This window comes from Ursus maritimus, unplaced genomic scaffold, assembly GCF_017311325.1.
Source record: "Ursus maritimus isolate PB19 unplaced genomic scaffold, ASM1731132v1 scaffold_13, whole genome shotgun sequence".
NCBI lineage: Eukaryota > Metazoa > Chordata > Mammalia > Carnivora > Ursidae > Ursus > Ursus maritimus.
The window spans coordinates 62,959,347-62,976,075 of NW_024423675.1; the positions used below are offsets into that span (position 1 = coordinate 62,959,347).

At 44.7% G+C, this 16,729-nt stretch overlaps 2 protein-coding genes across 2 annotated transcripts in view; one reads left to right on the forward strand and one right to left on the reverse strand.

The window, feature by feature from the left end:
- SLC22A3 (solute carrier family 22 member 3) overlaps positions 1–14,094 on the forward strand; it is an 86,529-nt gene extending 72,435 nt beyond the window's left edge. The window contains exons 8-11 of the mRNA XM_040628027.1: positions 6,236–6,344; positions 7,084–7,196; positions 9,930–10,029; positions 12,501–14,094. Of these exons, the coding sequence (XP_040483961.1) occupies positions 6,236–6,344; positions 7,084–7,196; positions 9,930–10,029; positions 12,501–12,561 (383 nt within the window). The 3' untranslated portion in view covers positions 12,562–14,094. The remainder of the gene's footprint in view (positions 1–6,235; positions 6,345–7,083; positions 7,197–9,929; positions 10,030–12,500) is intronic.
- A 681-nt stretch (positions 14,095–14,775) lies between these two features.
- The window catches only part of PLG (plasminogen), a 38,796-nt gene continuing 36,842 nt past the window's right edge, over positions 14,776–16,729 (reverse strand). The window contains exons 18-19 of the mRNA XM_008688486.2: positions 15,747–15,892; positions 14,776–15,133 (exon numbers count right to left, since the gene is read on the reverse strand). Coding sequence (XP_008686708.2) covers positions 14,972–15,133; positions 15,747–15,892 — 308 coding nt within the window. The 3' untranslated portion in view covers positions 14,776–14,971. The remainder of the gene's footprint in view (positions 15,134–15,746; positions 15,893–16,729) is intronic.

Below are 16,729 nucleotides of genomic sequence, written 5' to 3' on the forward strand. Positions count from 1 at the left end.
AAATTCTAGTTAGTCAACATACAGTGTAATATTAGTTGCCCATGTAGAATTTTGTGATTTATCTCTTCCGTAGGACACCCAGTACTCATCATAACAAGTGCTCTCCTAATGCCCATCACCCACCTAGCCCATCCCCTCTCCCAATTTTCCTCCATCAACCCTCACTTTGTTCTCCATAGTTAACAGTCTATTTCTTGTTCTGCCTCTTCCCCCCTGCTTGTTCAGCTGTTACGTTTCTTAAATTCTACAAAGGAGTGAGATCATATGGTATTTGTGCTGACTGACTTATTTCACTTAGCATAATACTCTCCGGCTCCATCCACGTCATTGCAAATGGCAAGATTTCATTCTTTCATTCTTTGCTATGGCTGAGTAGTATTCCAACACACACACACACACACACACACACACACAGACACACACACACACACATCTTCTTTATCCATTTATCAGTCGATGGACATATGGATAGTTGGGCTGTTTCTATACTTTGGCTTTTGTTGCTAATGCTGCTATCAACATTGGGGTGCGTGATGTAGATACTTTAATGCTTCACAACTCACTATGATAAATGAAATAATAGTCTTAGTTACAGTTGGCCCTTGTCATAGGGGCGGGGGTGCTGACTCTCCGCGTGGTCGAAAACCTGCATATAACCTTTAACTCTCCAAAAACTGAACTGCTAGTAGCCTGCTATTGACCAGAAGCCTTACCAGTAACAAAAGAGTCGATGAGCACATATTTTGTATGCTTTTTGCATTATATATGCATTATATACTATATTCTCACTATAAAGTGAGCTAGAGAAAAGAAAATGCTATGAAGAAAATCACAAGGAAGAGAAAGTACATTTATAGTACCGTAGTATAAATAATGTCTGCATGTAGGTGGACCCACGCAGTTTAAACCTGTTGTTCAAGAGCCAACTCTAGCAGATTTAGAAAAATAAAGCTCTCTGAAGGCTCTACGTGATTAAAAAAAAAAATAGGTACAAGGAGTGATATGCATGGAGTAGTCAGGAAAATCTTCTCAGAGGCGAGAACTAGGCACATATGAAAAAGGAAGAGAGATGTACTGGACAGGGACGCCTGGCTGGCTCAAGCAGAAGAGCATGTGACTCTTGATCTCAGGGTCATGAGTTCGAGGCCCACGTTGGGTGTAGAGATTACTAAAATAAATAAATAAATAAACAAACTTTAAAAAAGAAAAAAACAAGAAGAAGACCAGGAGAGATTTTTCCAGTAGAGCATGGCTCTCAGAAGTCTGTACCGGGAGCTTGGGCATGGCCCCGTGAGCTTCCTCGTAACCACATCAGGTTGGATGGTGGCAGTGAAGAGGGAGAGATGCCAAGAGCAGGAATGAAGGTCATGGCAGTTGGCCCTGGTTGGGAGAGGGTGATTTCAGGGATGTGTCAGAGGTCAGGGGGCTCGAGGACCAGGGCATGCTGCAGAGGTGGCAGGTGACTCGAGATGCATGGTTCACACAACCCGTGTTATCTCTGCCACAGGGCACAGGGAAGCCCTTCAAGGTCCCAGGGAACGTGCGAATTAGAGCAAGTTCATTATTTCCGTGTGCCGGGGCATGCGGGATGGGGGTTACTGAGAGAGCGGAATCTCCGGTAGTCCTGGTGTTGGCCCCAGAGAGACTGTCTTTTGAGAATCATCTGAGGATCAAGAAAGAAGGGATAATATTGTGGAAGTGAGAATAGACTTTACAGATGAGTTTATTAATTATGTGAAGGTTTATGAAGTCCCCAAACCCTAGTTAAATAAAATTACAGAATGTCCATCTTCAGACCAGAAAATTTTTTAAAAAATGTAAAGTCTTCTGTCTTATTGGAATGGTTGATGATAAACAGAATTGATAATTTACACTGATCTCATTTTCCTCGAGTATGCTAGTTTCTTAGGGCTACAGTAAGAAAGTACCACACCCTGGGTGGCTTGAAACAACAGCAATATATCCTCTCAAAGTTCCGGAGGCAGGAGGTCTGAAATCCCCATGTGGGCAGGTCCATTCTTTCTCTGAAGGCTGTAGGTGAGGATTCATCCCAGCTTCTTCCTAACTTCTGGTGGTTGCTGGTAACCCCAGGCGTTCCTTGACATCATTCCAATGTCCGCCTCCATCTTCATAGGACCCTCCCTTCTCTGCATCTTAACTATCCCATCTACAAAGACCTGTTTAGAAATACAGTCACATTCTAGGTTCTGGGTGGACATGAACTTTGGAGAACACTATTCAACCCCCTACATTGAATTGAAACATTTTTCTAAGAGTTGGGGAATGTATGTAACACCTATTGGTCAATACATGTCTTTTTAGTATCTATTAGTGGCCACCACTAAACGAGGAGTGGGAACAGAGCAGTGAGCAAGCTAGATGTAACTTCTGTGCTTGCAGATAATGCACAATTTAAGTAGATGGGGGACAGATGGGGGACAAATTGGGAACATTGGAGACTTCACTGTTGTTTCCATTTTACTTGAACATTGTATCACTTTGGCTTAATTCCCTACCTGGAGGTCTTCTGTTCTCATGGCATGTGGAATAAGAATTTAGTATTTGTTGCACATGAAATTAGGGAATTGGTTAATGACTTATGGGTGGAGAAAGGTTAATGACTTATGGGTGGCCCATCATTTCATGATATAATGTTCCCCTGGAAGATTCTCTCTGGCCCCAGACTGATTGGGTGATTTTGATGTGTGCCGCATTCTGCGTGATCCCAGAGAGCATTCTAGACCATAGATAGGTTCACAACAGCGCTGGAGTAACTAGATGAGTGGGAATCAAGCTATTTTGTAGAGAACACTTTCCTGTATGGAAAAATATAAGGCAAAGAATAGACTTTTCTGTTTGCTCTGATCAGTTTTATTTTGAAGGCATAATTTCCTGATTTCAGCTTTAGAATAGTTCTCAGCAATATTGGAAAATGATTATTATGCTCTTATTCTGGACACAGATTATTGGTGTGTATTCCCAGATTCGGCTGCTTGTATACTCATACGTCGGTCATGATTGGCAAGAATAAATCCACATCCCCAGTGCTCCTAGTGAGTAACCACATTTTAAGAGCAGTTCCTCACTTCCTTGGCAGCCCTTCTCCTAAGAGAGCTTTGGACTTGGTTACTTGGGCTGTTGAATTAACATTAGAAAGACTTCTCCTCTCAGTCACTCTTGCAGTCTGGAACAGGACGGCAGCCCCCGGCAGAGAATGCTGATTAGCCTTTTAGAGGAATCAGCTCTAAAATTATTGAGAACAATTTAACTGGCTTTCCCTCCACTAAGCACAACTTTTTCTGGTCTGAAGAATGAGATTCAGGAAAAGGAAAGCCTTTCTGGCTGTCTCTTCACTTAAACCTCACTGCTTTTGACCCAAATTTTTGAACTCTGATTAAAGCCTGAAAATTGGAAGGTTTTCTTTGTCCGTAGCAGTCTGGTCTGCGTCTTTCATTTGGGTTTGTTGAGGACGGCTACAAACCTAGCCGTTTGCTTAAATATTCTTTCTGAAACAGGAAGGCTGCCTTTTACTTTTCTCTTTAAGTGAGAAGTCCGTCAATGTATCTTAATTTACATATCCCTAGTACAAATTTTCGCTACATTTTATTTCAGAACTCAAAGCAGACGGTACATTCAGAGGAGATGTAAAAGCGTGTTTCTTTAAAATCCTGCATCCTGTTCTTCAAAAATGGAGGTATTATTCCCAGTAATCTCCAGTCCCTTGACCAAACCCCGGTTCAGAGGGACCGTCTTTCTCTGTGTTCTCAGGGCTCCATGGAGAGAGTTCCAGCGTCAGTTCTCATTTGTGAATTGTCCCGTGTTCTTTTGTCCTTACTACTGGAAGGTGTCTACTGCCGCGGCAAGATGAACGCAGCTTATCACTGGGATGACCCGAAGTTTCTGTTTGCTTCCTAATATTCACACATCATTTACGCTTCCTAACAAACTGCTTTCATTTCACTCTCTGGTTAATGAACAGTGTGGCGTCTCTGGGACTCGGGTTTTATTACACATTTTACCAAAATCTGTAGCTCAGCGTGGGTAGACGGTGGCCTCTGCTCTTAGAAGGAGTTGAGAGGCTTTCCCAGTCCCGTCAGCACGTAGGATACACCACGTTTCCCCAGCGGCGTCCACGTGACCGCGTTTTCTGAACACGTTACTCACTTGACTGGTTATGTATCTGTAGTCACTGAGCTAATCATATGTTTCGTGTGTGTGCGTGTGTGTTTTCATTTGGTTTCTAGGGTTTTGTTTGGTTCTTTCCAGCACAGAGTTCTAGCCTTTATTGTACACGTAAACTGTCTTTGAAGTTGTCGACGGGACTCAGAGAGTCGTCTTGATTCAGTAGGGAAAAAACCCTTTAACTTAAGAACTTAACCTGGATAATCAAGTTATTTCCACAGTAGCAGGCGACATTCTTTGCAGCCCGAGAGCAGCGAAAGGTTGCCCGGTCGGGCTGGGACCCAGAGAATCTGGGCAAGAGCTCCCCCGTTCCGTTCCCTGGCACCTGGCACCGTACCACCTGCTCATTGAAGGCTGGGGTGGAATGCATTTCCTGGTCCCCCTCCCTGGCCTTCATGCAAAGGCAAAGCCTAAATAAAACACATGTTTACAACCATTGCATGCCAGAGCAGATGGCAGCCCGGCACATCAGCGCAACGCTGACCTTCCTCCCCCCCCCCCGGATGTAACTGTTGATGGGAGAGCTGCAGGTGTTCTCATCCGGGAAAAACGTCAAGTACACCAGGACGTCCTCGGCCAGTGCGCAATCCGAATGTAATTTCATAGTAGTAAACTAGAGCCTCCCAGCAACGATCTGGATCGCAAACTCTGCTTTTCTGTGCTCGCCCTGCTGGGCGATTGTATCATTTAGTGAGTTTTAGTTTTTTGTTGTGGTTGTTGACCGTTCTGTAGCAAATACACATACATCTACTGAGCTCGATTCTCTTCTGTCCTCCTCCGTGTTCACACCTACTTTTCTAGTGAAAAATTGTTTTTCGGGAAGGGGCAGTAATTCTAGGAGATAAGAGGACAGTTTAGTGCTGAGTGAGCATAAATAAATAATGAGTATAAAAGGTTTCATTTTCAAAGATGGAAGTCAGAACATCCTTAGCTTTGCTTTGGAGAACAGATAGGTGCTTGTTCGTGAGGTCCTATGTCCTCACACCCATGTCCACTAAGGAAGGATGACATAAATTGCACAACTCTTAAGAGATTTAGAACACTGACCTTGTAGGGCAAACATGCTTTATTCTTTTGTCCTTTAAAACTCGAAAGAAAGAAGATATTTATTGAAGAACATTTGGCTTTTTCCACTAGTTACTGTGGAGGAAAGGAGAATTTCCTCATATAACCAATGCAGCCCTAAAACAGTTCATTTTTATTTTTATTTATTTTTTTATGTTCAGTTAGCTAGCATATAGTACATTTTTGATGTAGCGTTCAACGATTCATTAGTTGCATGTAACACCCAATGCTCATCACATATCGTGCCCTCCCTAATACCCATCACCCAGTTACCCCATCCCCCATCCCCCTCCCTTCTGTAACCCTCAGTTTGTTTTCCGGAGTTCAGAGTCTCTCATGGTTCATTTTTAAATGAAGGAACAAACTAATCTTTAAGAATCTGGCTCTGTCTGGCTGATTTCTTGGGGAAGTAGCAAGATTGTGGGCATACACCCTAGTGATTACACAAGGAATATATGTCCCCTTCCGAAGGTTCTGCTCTCAAAGCCTTTGCTACCCTCCAGAAACCAACATCAGCTTCATGTCGATTTTTTCTGGTCTGCTAGGAGCAGCTATTCTGTGTGCTGTCACTAGGGGTGGGAACGGAGAGAGGACAAATGGGTGCCAGCTGTGATAATGGTTCTCAAGGGCCCAAGTGAAGAGCACATTCCAGACAAACAGCCAGGGCAGTCAGGCCCTCCAGGAAAGCAGTGCCTGGAACACTGTTTCCAGCCTAGTGGCCGCTCCACAAATGGTTCTTGAATCATATTCCCGTCCCCTAGCCCTGCTCAGAAAGGCGACCAGCACACCAAACATGAGCTATCATCCTGGTGGGTGTTGTTGCTGTTAAAATGTGGCCATGATATTACGAGGTATCTGTCATTCCTGCTTAAAATTAACAAAGGCGTAGGGCCCGGGAGAACACTCAGCAAATGCCTTTTGTTATTTTGTGATATTTTATTGAAAGCAGACCCCTAACTCTGCCCTTCCAAACTTTCTCTGTTCACAGGAATACCCTGGTTGAGAACCACAGTCGCCACCCTGGGAAGACTAGGGATAACCATGGCCTTTGAAATTGTTTATTTGGTAAATTCAGAATTGTACCCAACAACATTACGGTAATTCCAACCTATATGTCGTGGTTTCTCCTAAGTAATTCTGCAGCCAAACATTTTGACTTAAAAGCCATGAAATAGTGTCCTTAACTTGGTGATATATTCGCCTGGGCTGAATGCAGCCAGTAAAGAAGATGTGCTCTGAGTTATGACTGCTTTCTGCATTGCTACCTTCCACATTTTTTGGTAGAATTATTTCTCGTATCAGTATCTTTATACACTGCTGTGGTTTTGTGGGATTGGATAATCTGGTCAGCGTACTTGCTCAGGTGTGGTTCAAACTGTCTTCATCAGCATCCCCCCGTTTAAAGGCTACAGCCTCTGTCCGGAGCACACACCACGTCTTGCAGCTGTGAGCAGCTGATCAAGGAGGGACAGAGTGAAGCAGTGTGCATGGGCTGCACTGCCCTCCCTTCCTGGGGGAGTGTCCGTGCACGCCTTCCTGTGGGGGAAGGAGCCCAGGCGCCCCATCAGCCCTGCAGAGCGGGCTGGGGGTGAGCCACCGGCAGGAGGGTCTCCACCTCCCTGTCTTCGCTGTGACGCAGCCTTTGCCCAGATGCGAAATGGGGCAGAATGGAAATGATTTGCTTAGAATATGGGAGTAATAAATAGTTTTCAGAGGTAAAAACTATAGACATGGGAAATATTACTAGAAGTTCTTCATTACCTATAAAGCTGAATATTTTACTTATCTCGAATGTAGTTAAATGTTCTTTATTTAAAACAATTTTTTACTCTACAGAAACTTTGGAGTTTCTCTTTGCTCAGGTTTATGTGATTTTGGGGGAATCATTGCCCCGTTTCTGCTCTTCCGGCTTGCGGCCATTTGGCTAGAACTACCTCTTATCATCTTTGGTAAGAAATCATTTTATACGTTATTCCTAAGTGCTTTCATCTTTATACTTTGTATTAATAGAACTCAATAGTGATTATTCGGTTTGCTGTTAATGAGATCGTTTAATTTTTTAATGACAACTGCTTGAGTTTGGGTGGCCCATCTGATTGCAATGAAATGTGAAACCCTAAGTGCTTTTAATTTGTTTTATATTAAAGGGTCATGATGAATCACGTTCAATTTAGCTTTCTTTGTTTAGATTCTGAGTTGAATTCCAGTACTATAAAAGTCTTATGATATTGGGGAGCAGAGCCAATAATTTTCAGGGGACCTTTCATTTGGACCTTCAGTTTGTTTCAAAATAAGCCTAAAAATGAATTATATTTTCAAATGTTCTGTATCTACTGAGATCATATCTTCACTTGCTTTGATGAGGAGTATCGTGTGCAGACGGAACAGAGGCCAGAACCCCTTGCCCGTGTACTCAGTAACCTCTGTGCTGGCCCGCAGGCTCATACCCTCCTTCCTGCTCCAAGATACACCGGCCGCGTGAGGGGATAGAACCATAGCTTAGGGGCAGGGGGCTTAGGATAATTCAGTCCAGTGCTTCTCCAGTGCTGTTCCAACATTTCTGCCTGGCTCTCATACCCACCTCTACCCTCCTCAGCAAGGAGGGACACAGGTGGACCCCTTTCTCACTTACCTTTCCTCCACCTCTGCGTCCTTACTCCTGGTAGAGAACGCTTTTCACGTGTTGCCCCGCAGTTAAATTATAATGCAAATATTGAGTCCATGAGGACTTACATCCTGAGTAATGCAAAATTCCTAACAGCGCCAGCTTGCTAGGGATGGTGAAGCGTCTACCCACTTGACACCACCAAATTCAGTAAAAGGTTATTTCAAATTATTTCGTGGGGTCTGATAAAAAAAGCTGGGTGTTGGCTCTGTAGCCAGCATGGAAAAGCAAACAGAGCGCTGTTGTTCAACCAAGAGCAAGTAGTCCGGGAGCCCAGTGGTTCCAGGTCTCGGCCTGGCCTCCAGGCGTGCCGGGAGAGCTGGACCTTCCTGCAGAGCCTGCCTGGGGAGACAGCCACGCTTCCAAACCATCGGTCACATTGCAGTGTGATCAATACTGAAAGCAGAAGGCACCGGGGGAGCGCAGCACAGGGACAGCCGGCCTGCCTGAGTCAAGGAGGAAGAAAGAATGTATAGTTGAGATCTGAGATGAGTAGAAATTACCCATATAGGGAGTGTGGGCTGGGGCTCCAGGCAGTGGGGAGGCCAGTGAGAGGACAGAGACAGTGTGTGTGCTGGGGCCGGGAGGGAGGTGAAGCTGGGAGGCAGGCATGGGCCAGATCATGACGGGTCTTCCCTGCCCTGCAGTTTGCTCTTTATCCAAACAGCAGTGGAAGCTAAGGGCTCCAAGTTGGGATTGACTGTGTTAGGTTTGCATTTTAGAAGTCTCACTCTGATGGCCGATCTGCAAGTAGGTTGGAGGGGACAGTGCTGGCGGTGAGCCAGTTTCATCAGGGAAGGGCTCATGGCAGCTGGGGTTAAGGTGATGACACAGGGAGTGTTGGGCGTGGAGAGATTTGAGAAATACATTAAAGTAAAATTGGTGAGAGGGATGCCTGAGGGGCTTGCTAGAGCCAGAGGGGGGTGGGAGGGCCGGGCTCTGGGCTGGGAAAAGGAGGGAAGCAGAGCCAGTGGGTCTGGAGCTGGCAGGAGCAGGGCAGGAGCTCACTGGGCTGAACCGAGAGAGCAGGTGGAGGTGAGGCCCGACTGGCGGTGGTGAGTGCGGGTGCTGGAGCTGGCGGGCACCCACCAGCCAAGGCCACTTGCCACGTTTTCAGGAATGTTTGAGCCCAGTTGTTGACATAGCCATTATTAAAACACATTTATCAAATAGATTAAAAACAGAGGTAATAAATACTCAAAACCCATTTACATCTCACTGTTACGGGGTTCTCCAGGTTATCGTGGTCTAGTGTATCCTTCCCGACGCCTCGTGCGGCCGTGTCGTGGCACTAGCGTGAAATGCCCACGCGAGAGTCCTCACACCGTGAAAATCGGCAAAAGCTATAAATCGGGGTTTATTTTCTAGAGAGCTGGTTGGCACACATTCACCAGCGCAAGTGGACAGAATAGGGGAGGATGGTGTCTCCAGAATTTCAGTTCTAAAGAACAGAAAAGGCGGGGATGGTAACTGGAGGAGCACGTGGGGTGGAGAGAAGGGTCCCTACCGATGAGAGGCTTGCGACTGGTTCAGTGTTTCCACCAACCAGTTACGGGCACTAGAGTGAGAGGGTGAGGAGCCCAGAAAGACTCCAAGAGATGGTCATTGGGCTGCAGTGGGGACAGGGCCAACCGTGTGACATGACCCAATAGGGAAAGGGATGGAGAGCATGCAGGAAAGCTCTTGGTCAGTAAAAGGAAACCGAGGGGATTCCTGTCTGGTGGCTGCCATTTTCCCTAGAATGGGGAGGTGAGGTTTTCTCTGAGGGCTCGGCTCTTAGGCACCCATTAAATAATTGAATGGATGTGTGCAAGAGTACTGGGATCGTGGGGCTGCATAGCGTCTGAGGAAGGCAGGGAACATTTCAAATCATGGCAGAGGAAAAGCAGAGAACTGATTAGGGTCACGAGAGGGCTGGTAAAGGTGAGTGAGCACAGCTGCTCCGGGGTGAGCCTGGAGGGGCGACAGGGGCTGGCTGTGCCTTCCTGATGCCCTTCTGCCCTTCCCTGTTCCGTAGGTATCCTCGCATCGGTCTGCGGTGGGCTCGTGATGCTTTTGCCCGAAACCAAGGGTATTGCCTTGCCAGAAACAGTGGACGATGTAGAAAAACTTGGCAGGTATTGTATGAAGTTTAGTGCATCTTAAATAAAAGCAGCGTTTCAAACTACGGAGGAAGAAATACCGTGGGAAAAATTGAACACTCATGGGGGGAAATAATTTGAACACTCATGGGGGGGGGGAATAATATTAATTCCCATCTCACATCCTAGGCAGAAAATTTGAAGTTGATTTAGAAGGTTAATATAAGGGGCGCCTGGGGGGCTCAGTCAGTTAAGCATCCGCCTTTAGCTCAGGTTGTGATCCTGGGGTCCTGGGAGGGAGCCCCGCATCAGGCTCCCTGCTTAGTGGGGAGTCTGCTTCTGCCTCTGCCCTCCCCTCTGCTCATGCTGTCTCTCTGGTTCTTGCTCTCTCTCTCAAGTAAATAAATAAATAAAAAATCTTTGAAAAAAAAAGAAGGTTAATATAAAAAAGAGCAAAACTATAAAAGAATGTATATTATTTTTAAACGTGGTTATGAAGAGGAAAACATTTCTAAATAAGGTGTTAAAACTCAGAAACAATCTAAAGGAAAGGAAATCTGAATGAAAGTAGAACTAGCTGACATGTGCATCAGTAGGAAACTGATTATGGAAATGCTATTGTGTTGATGGTGTGGATTACTATCTAGAAATGAAAAGAATTGGGATATATCTGTGTGGAATGACATGGTAAGATCTTCAGGACTGATCACAAAGTGAAAAGTTGCTGAACAGTGTGTGATAGTATTTATTAAAAATCAAAACAATAGCAACCCCTCTCTGTAGCCAGATGGGAAGATAGAGGATGGAAAGAGAGAGATGATGCATAGACAAATGGGTGAGTTGGACGGGTGGGTGGATGGGTGGATAAAAGACAGATAGAAGATGGGTAAGGAGAGAGAGAGATTATGAGAGAGAGAGAGAGAGGAGAGAGAGAAGAGCATCTAACTCGTGTGAAGGAAAGTTAATATCCAACCAATACATAAACATGCAGAATTATATCAACAGAAATTCACACAACACAAATTCTTTCTAATTCCCTCTGCTTAAAATGTTTCATAATAAAAGGAGGAAGAGAGGATATGAATATGAGAATGTGTAGCAAAAGATCTAATACTGTAGTAGTGACCCTCTGGAGACAGAAATGAATTGGGAAGAAGACATCACTTTTACACTCTGTAGACTTGTGTACTATTTGATTTATTTTCTAATTACAACCCATGGCCTTGTATTATTTGCATAATTCAAAAACCAATGTTAACAGCCAATTTTGAAAATAAAACCAGTTGTCTAAATAAAGACCTAGAAATTAAGGACGTGAATCCCTGAACTTTAAAAAAATTTGCATCGAAAATATTTAGAAGAAGACTAAAATGTGAGTAACCTCATGGCACTCTTCACTCGTAGACGGGAAACAGAGGAGCAGCTGGCATTTTTTAAGTGCCTGACGGTGGTTTCACATATGTCATTTTATTTAATACTCAAAGCGATTTTGGTCAATTGCAGTTCTTATCCTCACTCTTTCAAGTGCTAGGACGTCTGTGCTGGGAAAGGTTCACAACTTCTCCACGCTGGGGGTGGCCGATGCTTCCCAGCGGGCACACGTGACTTGGTTGTTTGTGTGCTTTTCTTACTACTTGAGTTTTCTCTTCAGTGAGGTGTCATCCGGCTCCCCAGAAGAAGGCAACCATTGCTAAGTGTCTCGTGAGCCTTTTACCAAACCTTTAAAACCTATACACTGATTTCATTGGATTTTATTGTCGTGTTTCTTGATGCTGTTTGAAAAGTGTGATTAATTAATCATCCCAGAACTTTCCTAAGAAAAACTTATCAGTGTATTTAAAATAAAACCATTGGCTCATATCTCAGCAGCTGACTTATAACAGGACTGGCCAGTCAGAGGGCAGGGGGACATTTGCCCCATGAAGTTGTCCAAACAGATTCTTACGCTTGTTTGGACAGCAAGGGATGAGTAATGGCTTATTTCTCACCCAAAGCTCTACCTGTTTTTCACCCTAGAACAATGCTACCTGAAATTCAGAGTGAGATGGAAGATTCTCTTTAAGATCTTGCCATTTTGCTGATCGAAATTAAGACATTTATAAAAGGTGTTAAAACTGTGTGAAATCCTCTTGAGCGTTCTACCGTTGTAAGGCCCTGCCTCATCCAGAAGAGAGGAACGTTTTGCTAGCTGTGTCTTCCTAGACAATTGCTTGGTTTGTATCCGAGTTTGGAGGCCACGTCAGGGTGGGTGGCATCCCGACCTGTCCCATAAAGAACTTACACGCTACAATGCTACTTAACCCCGCCTGGGGAAACAGGTAAAAACACACACACGAAAGCCCTGGGAGACAGTCATTTTCATTACCTTTGAATTGGGTTTTTTTATGAGAAGTTATGCATGAGTGTGTCTGATGAAAACCAGCTATAATGCTGAGTAGTAGCAAGAAAACTGCTGGAACTGGTTGTATATTTCATGAGGACTTTCTCTTTTCTCCTTGTTCTATTAGTCCGTATTCCTATAAATGCGGCAGGAAAAAGAAAACTCAAGTTTCCAGCTCTCACCTTTGAGGCCCCCTGCCAAAGACAAAAGGAAGGCGCTCTCTAGGTTGACCCCTCCCACGGAACCGACGTGCCTCGCAGACACACGCGTGCCCATTGCAGCTACGTCATGCTGTATGCCTCCAAGTGCTTGTCAGACTGAACCAAGACATCCAGACTATCCGGAGTATTTTTATATAATGCGGGATGAATTAGGATTTAGAGCGCTATTGATGTTTCTGGGAACACGGTATGCGGCTGGTTTAGCAAAGAGCCTGTTGTGTGGACAGCTCCCCCCGAGTTTTTTTCTGAAGTTGGAGCCGTATCTCCGACCCATTCAGTGATATAGGGACAAGAGGAGCCTTCCCCAAATTCTCACGACCACGGTCTCCATCACGGAGGCAGGATGTGCCAAGTGGGGAGCGGGGAACTGGAGGCAGAAATGGGTTCATCAGACTTGAGCAAGGAACTGAAGCTCTGACCTGCGTGCTCTGAAGACTGTGGGGAGGATGAAGATCTGGAGATCCTGTCCATGAAGGGGCTGAATCGAAGGACCTTGGGCCACACGACACTGAGCCTTTCCTTTCTCTGCTCGTTTTGAGCTCGGCAAGCCGCTGCAGCATCTGGGCTTTCTGGCATGTTCAGGCCTGAGTCTATCATTAGGAACAAATCCGCTGTTCGGTTGGAGGATTTGGCTCTATTATTTCGTCCATCGGTTTTGGGCCTGCGATGACTCGGGATAGTTTGGGTCCTACTTTAGTGAACACCGAAAGCCACACACTCGGTTCTTTATTGAACGAAATCCATGAATTATGATCTCCTGGGTCTCCATTTTGATCTTAAAGGGATATTTATCTTGTATTTGTGAGTTCAGTTCTAGGATGCTGCCCAAGGTCAAGAGTGAAAAACATGGGACTGTTCAATCGTGACCCTTTTCAATCTTGACCCTTTTAACTTGTCTTGGGAAGAAGCTTGCATTTTCATTTAAAAGGAAGGTCAATTATATCCACGTGTTGAAGAATTAGCAGAAGCTTTATAAGTGATGTCGTAGACACTAATAAGGGATTTGATCTTTCTTTTTGTAACTGAGACTTTTGAAATGTGGAGCTTAAAGGCAAATATGCAGTCTTTTCTGTTTGTTCTGCCTTATCTGTTATATTCGTTGTATTTTCAGATTCACTATATATCTTATGCAGAATTTTTTAATGAACTATTTTGTGTGGACAGACAAAATGGACACCTAGGGGAAATCTTGCCAACGAAGAAGAAAATTCTACGCGAACACGACAATACGTGCAATGTTTGTGCCAACTGTAAGCTTTTTAATCCTTAAAGCACAACAGAATTGAATATGAATGTTAGATTCTTCAATGAACTAAGCACTGCTCCTTGGGGACTAAATGCTGCAGTCACCTATATTCATGCACACTTGCGTTTTTGCTCTCTTGGCATTTCTCTTCGCTGTAAGATGACTGTTCCTCCTTGGTACGCTCACCTTGGAATTGTATTTCGAGCTGATATTTTGGTTCTGGTAACAATAAAGTATTTTAAATTGTCAAGTAACATCTGTGTCTGTTCTCTCTCTTCCTCTTGAACACGTGTCACCGGAAAACTCTATTCCCACATGACAGTGTATATTTCCTATCTGGGCAGCCAATTAGCAATGGAAATTAAGCGGTCCACCTTCAATATATGTTCGTTGTTCCTTCAGGGGCTCTTGGTACCATTCCTAGATTCAGATGTGACCCAGAATAGCATTCAGCGTCTCTACTGGTCTTGTATTACACTTGCGATGCCCGTTCCCTTCACCGTGTACAGCTCTCTGCCCAGTGTCCCCTCCCTGTGTCGGGCTAACGTCAAGTTGTCAGTAACAGATTTCATTCCCAAGAATAGAATGTGTTCTCATGACTCCCATACATGCTGCAGCTTCGAAAACATTCGTCTCAGTGCCAGAAATAAAGACCTTAAAAGATGTATGTCTAGCCATCTTTTGCACACAAGATAAATATATGGGTGACCTACTGGGACTTCTCTGCTCCCTTCTGTATGACCTTAGAGGCTTCATGGTCCTTTTTTGCAACTATGCCTTCTGAGAAAGAGAGAAATCACCTAAGCCTGTGAGAGTTACACTATTTAACATCGGCAGGATAAACGAAGAACATGAAAACAATGAAGTTCAAAAAAATTAAATCAAAGGAAGGACAGAGTTCATTTTCAACAAATGTTACAGACGTGTTACTTTATTATTACAGAATGCAACAGTGCGCGGACGGGGAACATTAATGCATGGTAATACTAAACACGCGGAGGTATTGGCAGCGGATAGTATAAAGTACAGTGCCCTAGTTTGATTACCGTCAGTTATTCCTGAGCACGCTGACTTCCCGACCCGTGTCCCAGCCCCTAGATGTGTTGAGGAATCACTCCGTCTCCCATCCACTTAATTATTTCTCATTATCCCTTCAATCCAAGTGACAAACGTTGACACACGGACATAGACACCGGGCTTATTGGGGCGGGCGCAGCCAAGACCCCACGAAGTGACTCCTTGTAAAATGTACTTGTCCTTCTCGAAGCAAACCAGAGGCCCTCCACTGTCACCCTATCCAGAGAGAGGGGGAAAAAAAACACGTGAGGATTAAACCCCCAGCCTTTTATTATGGGATGTCATCCTTCTATTATCCGAACGTAAGTTTCCCCAGTATTTGAGCATTCTCTTCCAAGTAGAAAGGAACTTATTACTAGATTATCTGAGAATCTGCTGTGCTTCAGTATTTAACAAAGTATATTTCTCAAAACCACACCATCCAGTGTTCCTGGGGAAAAACTCCCGTGAATACTGTACTCATCCCTTCCTGCCTTGGGGCTTCTCGCAGGCAGAAGAAACCCCAAAAACAATTGCAAAGGGGGTGCAGTTGGTCTTTGTCTCCCACTGTCCCTGCCCAAGAGTCCCACCCAACAGCACGCTCCCCGGACGATGCGTGGGCTGCGGCAGTGACGGTACTGAACGCCTCCCTCACTACCGGTCTGGAACTCAAGGCCCAAGGAAGTCCGCTCGGTGATCTCAGTCCGAATGCAGTGATAGACCTACAATGGTGCTGGGTAGCATCTGGATGGTGGCCTGCAGCTGACAAAGCCTTCCGGAATTTGCCATTTGGGGGCTGAAATATCTAAAAGGCCAAGACAGGACAGCAGAAGATTGATTTTGTTCTTACCTGACAACTGTCGGTGCCTCCCGCCAAATTCCCAGCGCAGAGCTCCGTTGACTTGACTCTCCCGTTCAGATACTCATAGCGGTTGCAGACTTTGTTCTCTATCACAGGCAGCTGGGCTTCCTTGAGCAGACCCACGCCAAAGGTGCCTGTGTTTAAAAAGATCGAAGAAACGGTTATACCGGATCCAAAACATGCCCACAAGGAACCTTCCAGAAGGACAGAGCAGCAGTGACGATCTCTTGTTTGTCGTGAGGCTGGATAAAGCAAGAAGTCAGTTCCTGATACTACTGGAATGCATTTCATGTTAACCCTTGAAGGTATAGGTATTATAGAAGATTTCATGTTCCCAAGACCTGGATTCAGTAATCTGGGTTTCTTGACAGTGTTTGGGGGAACATGTTGTTATTTTTCTTTTTTAACTATAAAGAAATATTTTTCGGGGACGCCTGGCTGGCTCAGTCAGTGAAACGTCTGCCTTCAGCTCAGGTCATGATCCTGGGGTTCTGGGATCAAGCCCCACATGGGCTCCCTGCNCAGCAGGAAGCCTGCTTCTCCCTCTCCCTCTGCAGCTCCCCCTGCTTGTGCTCTCTTGCTCTGTGAAATAAATAAATAAAATCTTTTAAAAATATGTTTTTCAATATGTAAAGAGACTGACAAATCCGTTACTAAAACGTCTATTCACTCAGTCTCTTTTAGATGCTTTTTTTTTTTTTTACTATTTATGTTGCACTATTGTTTTCACACAACCTTATATAATAAGGGCTTTCTTAGAATGCCGCAGTCTTCATAATTAGCATGTTAATGGGGGAGGGACTGCCGTAGGGGTGGGGGTTTCCTTTTAAGGTCAGGAAGTGTTCTGCAAATAGGGGTGGGGGGTTGCACAGCTCTGTGACTATACTGAATGCTACGTACTCTTCGAAACAACTAAAATAGTAAATTTTACCTTATATATATACTTGACCACAATATAAAAATAAAGAATA